This window comes from Leptonychotes weddellii, chromosome 2, assembly GCF_054177405.1.
Source record: "Leptonychotes weddellii isolate Sample4059 chromosome 2, ASM5417740v2, whole genome shotgun sequence".
Classification (NCBI taxonomy): Eukaryota; Metazoa; Chordata; class Mammalia; order Carnivora; family Phocidae; genus Leptonychotes; species Leptonychotes weddellii.
Genome location: NC_138370.1, coordinates 123840443 through 123855712, shown reverse-complemented (window position 1 = coordinate 123855712; position 15270 = coordinate 123840443). Strand labels below are relative to the sequence as shown.

Genomic DNA, 15270 nt, shown 5'->3' with positions numbered 1-15270 from the left:
AAAAAATAAAAATGAATACCTCTGAAAATCCCCAAGGGGAGTGAATTTTCAGTGTGCCATAGGCACTCTGAAGAACTGTAAAAAGACATTCCAAAGATTTTTGAACAATGACAATAGACATAATGCTACCTAAAATACCTACCTGAAGTGATCATAATCATGTCTATAACACATACCCTAGATGAATGGCCCCACAAGAAAATGAATGAACAATGTATTTTTTTTAAGATTTACTTATTTTTATTTGAGCGAGAGAGCAAGCGAGTGTGGGGGGAGGTGCAGAGGGAGAGGGAGAGAGAGAATAACCAGCAGACTCCCGCTGAGCATGGAGCCTGACGCAGGACTCGATCTCCTGACCCTGAGATCATGACCTGAGCCAAAATCAAGAGTTGGATGTTCAACCAACTGAGCCACCCAGGTGCCCCTGAACAATGTATTTCTAAGGAAAAAAAAAATGGATTCCTCACCTAGTTATTTAATAGGAGGGACTTCAATTCACAGTATTTTGTTACATGAAACCAGACCATCCCATTTTGCTCAAAGGATCTAACAGCATTCTTCCATCTTTTATGATGTTTATACACCAAAATTTACTTGGTATGGCTCCTAAATGGAGAAATGTTGAAAGGGAAGTATGTGTATAAAGTATGTGGAAGAGGGGCATGTGGGTGGCTCAGTCCGTTAAGCGCCTGCCTTCAGCTCAGGTCATGGTACCGGGGTCCTGGGATCAAGCCCCTCATCGGGCTCCCAGCTCAGCAAGGAATCTGCTTCTCCCTCTCCCTTTGCCCCTCCTCCCACTTGTGCTCTCTCTCTTGCTCACTCTCCCTCTCAAATAAATAAAAATCTTAAAAAAAAAAAAAGTATCTTGAAGAAAACAGATGATGTAAAAATTGAAAAAATTTACAGGATTGATCATCCTAAATAAGGTGTTTATAAATCTAAAAATAAAAAATATTTTGTTATATTGAAACTAAAAAGTCACCTTTAAATACAATTATGAGCGCTCAAAGGTTTCAAAAACATTGAATTTGACAATGCATAGACAGAAGTAATGATAAGCCAGAATCTATTAGTGATGTATTTGAGATCTGGAATCAATATTATATTTTGATGGTATGAGTGCAGGAACTGAATAAATTTACAGGACTGTAAATTAATTACAAGCTAGAACCTACTAGAATTGTATCTAAAACCTGGAATCAGTTATTAACAAGATGGACATGTGCCAGACATTCAAAGGATATTGTCAAATGTCGTACATATCCCTTTAGAACTAGAAAAATGTGGAATCAAAATTTAGATTTGCAACATTTAAATTCTTATTAAAATTTCTAATGAAGTTGTTTTTCACTGCCTTTATTCTTCTGTCATTCACAATAAATATATAAATTATATAAATAAAAAATATTGTTATTTGTAAAAGGATTTAAAAATAGATGTTAAATGTTGATGACAAATTTTCTTCATATACAGACGGAAATCATAACACCAAAAACATGGTGCTAAAGATACACAACCTACACATTACTAAGTATCTACTGTATACATGGCACTCCCAGGTATACAAATTTAAAGTCTGAAAATACCTTGATCTCACGAAGCTTAATATTTACCAGGTAGAGGAATTTAAAAATTTGAAAACATCTTAATTTCATGAAGCTTAATATATACAGGGTAAGATGAAATGTCTATTCTGCAGTCTCAACAACTTGAAAGTCAATAAATTAAACATAAAATGTATTGATTCCTTTGTTATAATAGTGGTAATTAAAAACTGTGTGCAGAACTGACATAAAAAATAACTCAATACAAAGTGAAAATGAATTGGAGCTCATGAATCAAATAGGATGAACCCTAGAAACGAAGTTCTGTTAAAAAAAATAGACAAATATATAGAACATGAGTTTAAAAATAAGCAAACCTAAACATGTATTGTAAACTTCCACTCCACAAAGATAAAGTAGCTTGTATAGGACCAAAGCTCCCACTGACAACTACAGAGGCTAGATTAAAAAAAAAAACAAACAAGCTATTTAACAGCAGTAAAGAACAACTAAGGGCTTAAAGGGTCAATACCCTAGAGAGAAGGGAAATACCCTGAGGCAAAGCCAACATTCCCTGCTTCTTCCTCCTTAGGGAACTTGCAGTCCCTACACTATTCTATAAGAAGCTAAGCAGTAAGCAGTAGGTAAGAGGATAGGAAACCAAGTAAACCCTCTGGCAATTTCTCTGCTAGGAAGGCAAAAAACTGAAGGCCAGGTCCCACCACAAGAGATGCCCTGGTAAACACCCCTGGCTTTAAGTCAAGCCCCCTGAGGAACCATGTACTAGGAGCCTGAGTGTTAGGGAAAACAAAATAGAAGAGGACTTAATAAATGAAACTTGGCCTCTAATCATCTCAATCTTTAATTGGATCAATGGGATCTGTCTCTAATTAACTGCTTGCCAAAAGAAAATCTCTTTGGAAAAAATTAGCATCCAGAGCTTATACAATTTTGTCCAACAACCAACTAAAAAAAAATATGAAGCATGCCAAAAGGCAAGACTAAAGAACCAAACACCAAAGGAAAAAATATATAGAAATCAGAACTGACCCACAGATAATCAAGATAGTGGATTTCTCAGACACTGCCTTTAAATTACCAGTGATTAATATGTTGAAGGAAAAAAAAAAGGTGAAGAATTTCACCTAAAAAATGGAAGGTACAGAGAGTAGGGGAGGATTAAATGTAAACTCTATAATTTTAAGAAGAAAAAAAAAAAAACCTAAAATGAAAAACTCAATAGATTAAATAGAAGATTCAACACAGTACAAGAGACCTGGAAGATAAATCAGTAGGAACTATGCAATTTAAGCATGAAGGGGTGGGGGGGGAAGATAAATACAGAAAAAAAAAAAACTTAAGAGACATATGGGACACAGTGAAAAGGTCTATACCTAAAGTCTCAGAAGAGGCAAAAGCCGGGAGCAAAAATACTGTCTGAAGAGATATTGGCCAAGAATATTTCAAAACTGACAGAAAACATCAAGCCACGGATTCAAGAAATTCTACAAACTGCAAGCTGGATAAGTATTTCACAAACCTGTACACATCATGGAAAAACTGCTAAAAACCAATGACTTGAAAACATCAAGAGAGGGATAAAAGACAGAATATCTTCAAAGAAGCAATAATAATCCTGTTAGGTGACTCTAAAACAGAAACCATGGCACCAGAGTATCTTTAAAATGCTAAAAGTATTTCTATACCTAAAAAAAGATAAAAATCTTAAAAATGAAGGCAAATAAAGACATTTTCAAAAGAGACCAAAAAACTGACAGAATTTGTCACCAGCAGAGCCTCACTAAAATAATGAAAATAATTCTTTAATTATGTTATGTTAATCACCATACATCATTAGTTTTTGATGTAGTGTTCCATGATTCATTGTTTGTGCATAACATCCAGTGCTCCATGCAGAACATGCCCTCTTTAATACCCATCACCAGGCTAACCCAACCCCCCACTCTCCTCCCCTCTAGAACACTCAGTTTGTTTTTCAGAGTCCATAGTCTCTCATGGTTCGTCTCCCCCTCCAATTTCCCCCCTTCATTCTTCCCCTCCTGCCATCTTCTTAATGGAAAGAATTCTTGAAACTGAAGGAAAATAATCCTGAAGACAAAGGAAATGCAGAAAGGCAAGAGCAACAGAAATGGTAAATATGTAGGTAAATCTAAGAGAATATTGGCTGTTCAAAACAATGTCTGTAGAGTTTAAAATATACAGATTAAAAAACATGACAACAATTGCATGTAAATCCTCTTAGTTAAGGTTCTTGCACTGCCCAGAAATAATAAATACATTACTCTAGTAAACCAAGGATGTATGTTATAATTTCTAAGATAACTGCTAAGAGAATAATAGAAGAATGTATCTCTAACAAGTTTATAGAGAATAAAAACAAAATAGAAAAATTGCTGATTAATCCAAAAGAAGGCAAGCAAGGAGAAAAAAAGGACAAATAGACAAATACTAAGGGAATAGAAAATACTAAAATTGTAGATTGAGTTGGAAAATCGTACATTGTAGAGTTATATATGTATATTTATACAATTATATTAATAAGTAGACTAAATATGCTAATTAAAAGACAAGAGTTTTCATCAAACTCCATTAAAAAAAATCAACTATATTCTACTTACAAGATAAATGCCTTAAATATAAGTATACAGAATGTTTGGAATAAAAAAAAGGGATAGATACACATGCAAAAACTAATCAAATGAAAGCTGATCTAGATATAGTAGCTCTTAAGACAGGAAATATTGCTAAAGATAAAAAGAGACATTTTATAATGATAAATGGGTCAATCATAAAGGAATATAGAACAATTCTATGTAAACACCTAATGATATTGCCTTAAAATATATAAAAACACAAAATATAGAAAAACACAAAAAAGCATATACTATATGATCCCATTCACAAAAGTTCAGGAGAGTGGTTACCTTTGGACTAGTGTATTGACTTGAAGGGGGCATAAGAGAGGCTACTACATTGATATAAACATTCCACTCTTTGATCTGGGTGGTGATTAAAAGAATGTTTTCCTAAGTAAATTCATAAGATAGTTTATGATTTCTGCATCTTTTGGAATGTTTGTTATCCTTCCTTAAAAACAAACTACAGAAAAGCTAGAAAGTGATTTAAAATATTCAAGACTGGTTATCTCCAATGGGAAAGAGGAGAAAAGACTAACGTGGAACACTTGGAGCTTCAACAGTATTGGTAACATTCTATTTCTTGAACTGAATGACTTACTGTATTAGTATACTTTATAACATGTTACATATGTGCTTTTGAATATATATTACTTCAGAATTTTTAGAAAAAAAAAATTCCTATATATGGCATGTCGAGAACAGCTTATCAGTGAGAGACTGGACTGTAGGTTATTTTTATTCTTTCTTTTTCCAATTTTTACAAAATCAGCCTATACTTTGAGAATTTTTTTTAAAAACTAATTTTTAAAAAAGAAAAGTCCACCTTAATTTTCCACTTCAGTTGCCAACAAAACACTTCAAAAGCATATTTTATATCCAAACGTTAGAATTTTAAATAGCTACACAATAACTGATGGGCTAATTAAATTATTACTACAAAAGAGGCATGAAAATTTTTTTTAGAATAACGGAAATGTTTATCTTGATCAGATTGGTAGTAACACAGTTATATATATTTGTCACACTAAACTGGACACTTAAAATGAATGCATTTTATTAGATACAAATTATATCCCAACAAAGTTGATTTTAAAAACTATTATTGCCCAGGTAAATTAAAAGTAATTAGAAAAGAACATTTTACATACAGTACCTACAAATTCCACAGTTTTCACAATGATACTGCTTCTTGTCTTTGTCAAAGAGATGGCATATACTGCAATAATATTCCCCAAACAATGTACTACATTCTTCGCAAGTCTGTTGGGCCTAAAACAGACACATGTAATTAAAAATTAGATTAAATTTACCAAAACATTTTGTATTATTATTTGAATATCCACAATTTATGTTACAATATATGCAGATTTTTACAAGGTTTTAAACATTTAAATCAAAGATATTGCTTAGAGTTAAAGAAGTCTTACTTGCAATACTCGATTAAATTTTGTAAACCACCTTAACAAACATTTTTTAAAAAGAAAATAGAAATGTGATAAAATCTTACGTGTTGAATTTTTTCACAGTTTATGCACTGCACTTCCTTTACTTTAAAGCGATCTAGCTGATGATCTTCATTGTTATCATGACACAACCGACAAGTATAAAGTTTGTCACAGCAAGGTGCCTAATGCCCAGGGGGAAAAAGAGGTATAAGAAGAGAAAAACAAGTTTACAAGTTTACAATGCAAAAAAAAATTTTCTTCCTCCTCCTTCTGGAACAAAGTCAAAGAATACAACCAATGGATGAGTTTGTAAACTGATCCTAAACATAACTTTTCACTGTTTCTTAGCATATTTTAACTATTCCCCCACAATATCTATGTCTTTATCAAGCTGAACATAATCTAGTCCTTAAAGACTAAAGAATTATGAAAAATGGACATCCTCAGACAGAAGAACTAATCCCACAACACCCTAAACTCATCCTCAGCCTAAATGGCAGGCAGGCAACTTCTTCTGAGACATTTCCAGATAAATTCATTTACCTACTTCAACACTTAAACATTAACTATAATAAAGATTATATTTTAATTCACTTGTATTTATTAATCATCAACTATATCCTTGATATTTTAGAGGATACAATAAGTGTAAGAAGAGATAGTCCTTGTTTTCAAGAGTGGCAGACTACCAAAATCTTCTCTCTCCTTCCTGGACACATGATTGCCCAGCTATACTACAGTTCCCAGCCTTCTTTGATTTCAGCTGTGGCCAAATGACTAAGTTCTTACCAAAATTACCTCAATTGTGACTAAGTTCAGAAGAAATCAGTGCCACTCCTGGGCCTGAGTATTAAGAAACTGGGCATGCCTCCTCCTCCACACTCCCTTTCCCCTTTCCATCAGACGAAACCTGGACATGGCAGCAACCCAGCTGATGACTGAATTCCCTAAAACACGGCAAAATAATACAATGGGAAAAACTTGTCCCTGGAGTGATCATGTGGGTCAGCCTCATCACCAAACTGGGTAATTCACCTTGAAATTGTTAGGTGGGAAAAAATAAACTCTTAATTCTTTAACCCACATTACTGTTGGCTTTTCTGTTACCCTTAGTAACTTAGCCTTATCCTACCTAGTACATCAAGAAGTTTCCAAGCCAGTAAGTTAACCCAGTACTTTCCAGTATACTGTGACCTTCCAGATCCACTCATTTCTGAAAATTTCTGATGATTTACCACAACACAGCTCATTCCTTAAAGATTTTAATGCTCAACTGGTACCCTTTCTCTCCCAATACTACTCTTGTCCTAAATCTTAGTGATCTGCACATCCATCATGATGGATACTCTGAACTCTGAACTCTCAATTCCTTGACTTTCTTTCTTCCAATGGTCTTGTCCTCCAACCCTCCTCAGCCACATATTCTCACAGTCATACCACAGAACAGTAGTTCTCAAATGTTTTGGTCTCAGGACCCCTTTACACTCTTAAAAATTGTTGAGGATCTCAAAGAGCTTTTGATTATGTGAATTATCTCTACTGACACCATACTATAAAATAAAACTGTAAGTTTTTAAAAATATTACTTCTTTTAAAAATAACAGTAACGAACCCATTACATGTTAACGTAAATGACATATTTTAATGAAAAATAACTAGTTTCCCCCAAAATAGCTGGATTCTCATTTCTGCTTCAAATTCTGTATTCAATCAGTTTAGTTGAAGTATATGAAGAAACTCTGTACTCCCACAAATACATAGTTGGAAAAAGGAGGAGTATTTTAATAGACTTTACAGAGAATTATGGATACTCTTCTCTGATACTACACCAAAACTCAACAACTCTAGTTGTAACATGGGCTCTGAAATTGTATCGGTGAACTTTCTCCCTCTGTTACATCAAAATCCATTGCTCTATCTTGTACTTTGAATCAATCTTTTACCCACACATTAGTCATTTGGAAAATATCAGTTCACTGAGTTCTATACCTCTTCCAAATGTTCACACATTTTACAAGCAATATAAAAAAATCCTATTTGTTAACATCACTACCGATCTCATCAGCAAAGTCTTTAGGTACTGGGACCCTTTTAAGCTCACAGAGGCTTATATAAGTGTTTCAAAATTCTAATTTTTTTTTTAAAGATTTTATTTATTTGACAGAGAGAGACACAGCGAGAGAGGGAACACAAGCAGGGGGGAGTGGGAGAGGGAGAAGCAGGCCTCCTGTCGAGCAGGGAGCCCGATGTGGGGCTCGATCCCAGGACCCTGAGTTCATGACCTGAGCCTAAGGCAGACGCTTAACGACTGAGCCACTCAGGCGCCCCTCAAAATTCTAATTTTTATGTGAAAGCTTGAATTTACCACTGTCGATTGTTTTCCTTGTAATGACAGTTTCTTTTCAACAGTTCACTTTTCAAGAAAGTGTCCACCAAATACACAAGTCTGAATAATCAGATTTCAAGAAAAACTGTTATACGAGAAACTAGTTCAGTTCACAATCCAACTGCATAAGAACTTTCCTCACAATGACCGTTTAATTTTAGTATGCAAAAGTGCTTGACGAAAACATCCCATTTCATCCAACATGTAAAAAGACACGTATTCAAGAGTTGAGATTTTATAAAATTAGTATTTTATTGCTTTAATTTTATCAATGACATTCTTAAGTGAGACTTTTTTTTAAAAAAAACTATAGGTGTAGTACAGGTCAGATGCCAGCAGTTTTAATAACTGCTTTTGCACACACTGAAAAAGACAACATCTTAGTATCAGAAAGTAGTTTTGACTCCAAGGATCCCCCGAAAGGGCCTCAGGAATCACCAAGGGGGTCCATTCACCACACTTTGAGAACCACTGCTCTAAAACAAGAACTGAATCCTGTTTATATCATAATTTCAAGCATGAAATTCTCTAACCACTACCTCCTCTTTCCAACTCACTTCAATGTTTCCCTTGCACATACTCTAGTTCCTTCCTTCTCTCTCCCTCTACATACTCTCCTAACCAAAACCCCAAATCTGGTTAAATCCAATTTTCTCCTATATAAGGAATATCCAGATATAGCTGAAGAAAAACACACTGGTCTCACTTCTAAGTCATGATTACTAATAAAAAGTGGGTTTTTATTCATTTCCCTAGTCGATTCCCTCACTCTTCTACAGTCTAGGACCTAAAATCTAGATGATTATTTCACATTACTTCACATATTCTCTCTTTAAACCTTTAAACCTTTTCCTCCACCCTTACACTCCGCTCATAATCTTGATTATTAAAATAGAAATAATCAAAGAGGGGCGCCTGGGTGGCTCAGTCATTAAGCGTCTGCCTTCGGCTCAGATCAAGATCCCTGGGTCCTAGGATCGAGCCCCACATCAGGCTCCCTGCTCAGCGGGAGCAGGGAGCCTGCTTCTCCCTCTCCCACTCCCCCTGCTTGTGTTCCTTCTCTCACTGTCTGTCAAATAAATAAAATCTTAAAAAAAAAAATAGAAATAATCAAAACATTTTCTCACAAACTCTATCAACCTACTTGCAAATGTACCTAATACTTGGTCTTCCCTTCTCTTATGTTTTTCTCTAAGGCCAACTGCTCCACTTGTGCACTGGATCCCATCTTTGATTATTCAAGAGCAGTAAATGCTCCTACAGTTTTTCCTTTCCCTCCTGCATTATAAAAAATGTTATCACTTCATGGGATGCCTGGGTGGCTCAGTCAGTTAAGCATCTGCCTTCAGCTCAGGTCATGATCCCAGGGTCCTGGGATCAAGCCCCACATCCGGCTCCTTGCTGAGCAGGGAGCCTGCTTCTCCCTCTGCCTGCAGCTCCCGCTGCTTGTGCACTCACACTCTCTCTCTGACAAATAAATAAATAAAATGTTTTCACTTCACTGGGTCATTTCCAATATGCAAACATGCTGCAATACCTCCCATTTTAAAGGGAAAAAAATCTCATGATCCCACATCGCTCAGCAACCACAGACTCTTTTTTTTTTGCTCTCTTTCACAACATAACTCCAAGAATTGTCTATGAAGGCTATTTCCAGTTTCACTATTCTCATTCTCTCAAATCCACTCCAATCAGGCTCTGTCCCAATCTCTCCACTGAAACTTCTCTTGTCAAGATCACAAGTGACCTCCTCACCAAATTTAAAAGTCAATTTTCAGTTCTTATCTTAGCCAAACAGCAGCATTTGATTTAGTTGATTACTTCCTCCTCAAAATTCTTCACTTGGCTTCTGGTATTTCAGGAAGAAGGAGGGGGAAGGCAAAAAAGTATTTGATACTCAGGGTCAAGCATCTCAGCGCTATGAAACACAGACATATTTATGTGGTTTCTTGGGGGAAAGGGCCAACATGCTGAATTCAGTTCTAGTCATCAAGTTACAAAGAGTAACAGTACATATCCGTGGAAATGGAATCAGAAGGATAGCATTCAATTTGCTTACACAACACTTGGTGAACAACTAACTTTGAGAGAGCTTCACCCAGTGCACCGAAGGAATGTTCACCAAGCCTGGCCTACAAGAAGGCTCTAAATTGTCCTTTCAAGCCTCATACTTTTTTTTTTTTTTTAATGAAACAGGAACTTCTATCACCTCTATTTTATAAATGGAGCACTTGCTCAAAAGCACGGATCTATCAAGGGTCAGAGCTAGATTTGGGGGCAGGGCTGTGGGACGCCAAAGCTCAAACTTTCTAAGTAAAATCTTTAAACTGCTTTTTGCAGCAGCAACAACAAAAATCAGGCAACTTTAATTGAACGGGTGCCAATTTTAAAAGTTCTAGATTGACTAGCAATTTTCCTCAAAGTAAACAACAAAAATAACATATGCATACTGGGCACTTTCCTACACATAATCTATTTAATGGCAATTACACGGCTGTCTTTCTATTTCACAGAAACATTTTCTTGGCAGGCTTAGGCATATTCGCTGACTCTAAAATGAAGCTGGCAAGCTGTAAGTTACTACAGGAGCTGAATTCGTATTCCGATTCTCCACTTACTTATCCCTCTTCCATTATTTCACCACACACCTGGAAGTCACCCTGGCGAAAAGCCAGCTCAGGCCCGGGGCTGCCTCAGTCTACTGATAGTAGCAAAAGACTAAATAAACCCATTGATAAAGTGACTGATGTGCACGCCCAGGCCCTTCCCAAGCAGAGAGCTTTGCTTACAAAGTGTTAAGCAGGAGAAAAGGTGGGGCCTGTGGTGGCCTTGCCAAAACGTTCTCCACGGCAGGAACCCAATTCGAGATGGAGAAGGTACCCTGACCAAACGGCTTAGCCTCTAACTTAAGCCCAAACCTAACCGCCTTGCCCACTCCGCCCCCGCCCGGCCCGGCGGAAGCCTGTAAAGGAAGAGCCCATTGAAGTCGTCACCTTCAGGAGACATCCTCTGTCATAGTGCTCGCAGCCCCGCCGCCCTTGCTTTTGGCCGCGGGCGCCATCTTCCCACGCCGAAGCCGCCATCTCCTCCACCTCCCCACAAACTCCACGGACCCTTCCCCCAGAATGAAAACCTCGCCCAGAGTAGCGTCACTAGAACACCCCCTCCCGGCCACAGCAGTCAGCCGAGCTGATATGGCGGCTGAGCACGTGACCCGGGGCAGCCGGATTTCCGGTTCCCGGGGCTACGGGGCGGAAGTGAAGGGAAATGCAATCTCTGTGTTCGACGTTAGTCGCTGACTTCGCTGCTAACGGTAATAACTCTTAGGTTGCTTCTCCTCCCCGCCCCACCCCCACCCCCATCGCTACTGGCCCAAACTCTGGGCGTGGTTCGGGGCGAGGTGGACCTTAGCGGCGCGGAGACGCCCGGTGGGCCCCCTCACCCCGAGGAAGGGACGCTCTCCGGCCGCATCCGCACCTGTGACAGGGCGGCCCCTCCTTTTCTCCCTGCGGCGGCCCGGAGCCTCGAGAAAGGGGCGGAGCTCCGCGGGCCCCTGGGCTCTGAGCCGGCTACCTGCGCGCGCTGCTCCTGCAGCTCCTAGGCGCCAGGGTCCTCGCCGACCGTTCGAGCTGCTGCTTTTACTCGTTCTTCATTCCTTCCAAATATGCATTGACGTTTACTATGTGCCAGTCATCAGTTAAGCATGGGGACAAAAAGCGAGAAAAAACACAAGCCCCACCATGCCCTCTTGGAACTCCCACACTAGTAAGGGAGAAAGACATTAATCAGAGAATCACTGAAATAAGATTACAACTTTGAGAAGTGCTAGGTAGAAGTGTGTGTTCTATGAGAGCTAATGCTAGATGGGATCTGATTGAATCTGAGTGTCAAGGAAGGTTTCCCTGGGAAGCAACACGTAGCTAAAAGATGAGTAGAAGTTAGTATGCAAAGGCCTTGTGGCACGGTGCCTACATGTAAGAAGCCGCGGAAGGGAAATGTACAAGACTGCAGGATTGACTCAGACACGTCAGAATGCGTAGTGAAATACGATTTGCCTTATAAAGAGCCAAGCCCCTGGAAAATTTTTAAAGCTGCCGGTGTTGAAGAAAATATTTGCCTTTGGCTTTCTAGCATGGTTTCACAGTATCTAAAAACATGCTGGGAAAAGTAAATATGTTGCCCTTAGCTTTGAAGTTACTAACTCTTACCGTTTTAATTTTCTTTCAGTTCTGTTATGAGTTGCTAAAATCATGGTGAAATGTTGCTCGGCCATTGGATGTGCTTCCCGCTGTTTGCCAAATTCCAAGTTAAAAGGACTGACATTTCATGTGTAAGATTTTGCCGTAGTTAAGCCAAGTACTTCTGACTGTTATAAAAAGCCAAAGACAGTTCCACTTAAATCTTCAGTTTTGATCTTTAGTTCCCAAATCTGTAAATAGCTTTTTTAGCTCAATTTGAAGTGACAGTGATAATTTACATTTTTATAATTTAGTTTAAAAGTTTAAGATACCTGCCAAGGTATCAGAGGCTAGTAAACAAAAATATCAAGCTCATTTTTGCTAATATTATTACTTTGCATTTTAACATACCTTCAAAGAAATTCAGTTTTGTTTACATGGAGTTTACAACCTGAAGCAAGAAAGGATCTTTGCCCAAATATGTCCTGTCCTTTCTATTTAGAAATAGATCAAACTTATGTTGTAGAGAAAAAAATATAAATTACAAGCTCAGACCAAGGGTTCTTTAGCAGTATTACCAATAAATCAAGATGTTCCAAATTTTCTATTTTAGCCATTCTTCTGACAGCAAAGGAAAGGAGTAATAAGATTTAATAATTATTCATTTGCTAAAGGTTTATTTTGCTGCTTTTGCGCCAGGCACTGTGCTACGTGCTAGAGAAAGATCTGTTAACTACTTTGCTACGTATGAGGAAACAAAAAATGAGTACGTGTACCCTACCTTTTCCAAAAAAGATTTGAATCAGCTTGGAAAATTGAAAAGATACGGTTATTGGTTTCCAGATCTCTCAAAATAGTTCTTATCTCTAGAACTTCAAACTCTGCAGCAGTTCTTTGCCTCATTCACTAAGCATTTATAGGCCTGTTGTGTATTAAATGCTCTACTAAACAACTTTCTGATGCTGACAGAAGAATGAAAGTACAAGGTCATCTGGGATAAATTCTGGATATCGCTTCATGTAGGAAAAGGCCGAAGTGATATTATCACGTATAGATGAAGAAAAATCTCCAGTTGTGGGTCTTCCTATAATATCCATTGAAACTTTTCTTCTTTATAATATGAAGAAAATTGACATGAGGGCTGTATTTCTGCAGCATGATTGGTAGAAAAATCTATTAAAACTGAAAGTTCTGAAAGCATGCTTCATGATGGCTTCCTGAATATTCCATTTCCCAAGAGTAATAACAAACTCATCAATGAACCAGTTTAGTCCAGCCTTAATTCAAGTATCTATCAATAGTGTTCAATTTTAAAATACTTTTTGTATTTTTTTTCTAGATTCCCCACAGATGAAAACGTCAAAAGAAAATGGGTATTAGCAATGAAAAGACTTGATGTGAATGCTGCAGGCATTTGGGAGCCTAAAAAAGGAGACGTGTTGTGTTCAAGGCACTTTAAGAAGACAGATTTTGACAGAAGTGCTCCAAATATTAAACTGAAACCTGGAGTCATACCTTCTATCTTTGATTCCCCATCTCACTTTCAGGTTTGTTTATGAGACAGTGCTTACCATCATTACTCATTTTTTATGGTACTGTTGAAGAACCTTTACCACTCAGGCTAACATTTTATTGTTTGCTTATTCCTCTGAAATCCATTTTTTGAGTTTTTGTATTTGTAAGCTACTGCTTCAGCTTTCGTAATATGTAGTAGGAGTATTTTACCAGTAACCACTCAGAAATATTTGTATGTTACTAAGATTTGTTGAAGGAGACTGACTTTAGGAGTTAACATAACTCAGGATTTGTATCTAAACAATGGAGGAAAATAAGAGGGTTGAACTGAAGTTCCAAGTTGCCAGTCCTCCTCATACTGGAGCAAAAGTCAAGAGCAGAGCCACTAACAGGACCAAAGCATACTTTAGAGCTACATACATTCAAGCTTAAAGCCTAGGTAGAACTAAAAGGAAGAAAAACAAAACAGATGAGAACAGGAGAATGAAAGGAGAGAAAAGGTGAGAAAAAGAAAAGGATTGTATAAGTAAAATCTAATTGAATTTTGTGTTTTTTCTCAGTGGTATTAGTGTTATAGATTGACTGCCTTGCCTTTAGTATCTCTCTTAATATACGGTAAAGTGTTTCTAGTAACCATAGAGTAACTGATTCCAGTGTAGAAAATTCAGGGAGAGCCTGTGGGTTCCCAGAACAACAGTAATGAACTTCCACTGAAAGGTACCTCCTTCCCAACAGCTGAAAATAAGGGAAGTATAGAAGGTCTTTGACTTACGACTTTTCAACTTTATGATAGTGCAAAAGCAATATGCATTCAACAGAAACCATACTTTGAATTTTTAATTTTCATCTTTTTCTGGGCTAGTGATACGCAGGATGCAATACCATACTCCTATGGTGCTAGGCAGTGGGAATGAGCTGCAGCCACGTGGTCACAAGGATAAACAACCAATACACTAACAACTATTCTGTACCCATACAACCAGTCTGTTTTTCAGTTTCAGTACAATATTCAATAAATCGCATGAGACATCAATACTTCATTATAAAATAGGCTTGGGGCACCTAGGGGCTCAGTTGGTTAAGCATCCAACTCTTGATTTCTTTTTTTTTTCTTTTTTTTTTAATGTGTTAACTAAGTTTATTGTGGTAATCATTTACAGTATAAACATGTCAAATCATCACACTGTACACCTTAAACTTATACGTTTCATGTCAATTATATACATATTTTTTAATTTTATTTTATTTTATGATGCTATGTTAGTCACCATATAGTACATCATTAGTTTATGATTAGTAGTGTTCCATGATTCATTGTTTGCATATAACACCCAGTTCTCCATGCAATACGTGCCCTCCTTAATACCCATCACCGGGCTAACCCATCCCCCCACCCCCCTCCCCTCTAAAACCCTCAGTTTCTTTCTTGGAGTCCATAGTCTCATGGTTCATCTCCCCCCTCCGATTCCCCCCCACCCAACTCCTGATTTATGCTCAGGTCATGATCTCAGGGTTGTGAGATCGAGCCGTGTGTTGGACTCC

At 37.5% G+C, this 15270-nt stretch overlaps 2 protein-coding genes across 13 annotated transcripts in view; one reads left to right on the top strand and one right to left on the bottom strand.

The window, feature by feature from the left end:
- Positions 1-11245, bottom strand: part of RCHY1 (ring finger and CHY zinc finger domain containing 1) — a 54630-nt gene extending 43385 nt beyond the window's left edge. Inside the window, exons 1-3 of one of the 2 annotated variants that reach the window (XM_081812278.1) lie at positions 11029-11245; positions 5712-5831; positions 5358-5473 (exon numbers count right to left, since the gene is read on the bottom strand). In XM_081812278.1, the coding sequence (XP_081668404.1) occupies positions 5358-5473; positions 5712-5831; positions 11029-11118 (326 nt within the window). In that variant the 5' untranslated portion in view covers positions 11119-11245. The remainder of the gene's footprint in view (positions 1-5357; positions 5474-5711; positions 5832-11028) is intronic. The other variant, XM_006740297.3, reaches the window with a different exon arrangement.
- THAP6 (THAP domain containing 6) overlaps positions 11206-15270 on the top strand; it is a 52883-nt gene continuing 48818 nt past the window's right edge. For 9 of the 11 annotated variants that reach the window (XR_014142986.1, XR_014142989.1, XR_014142988.1 and 6 more), the window contains exons 1-3: positions 11206-11348; positions 12263-12365; positions 13553-13760. Coding sequence is in view for 3 of the 11 variants with exons in the window: in XM_006740296.3 (XP_006740359.1) it covers positions 12286-12365; positions 13553-13760 (288 nt within the window). In the remaining 8 variants the exon portion in view is untranslated. The remainder of the gene's footprint in view (positions 11349-12262; positions 12366-13552; positions 13761-15270) is intronic. The other 2 variants (XM_031035595.2, XM_031035596.2) reach the window with 2 other exon arrangements.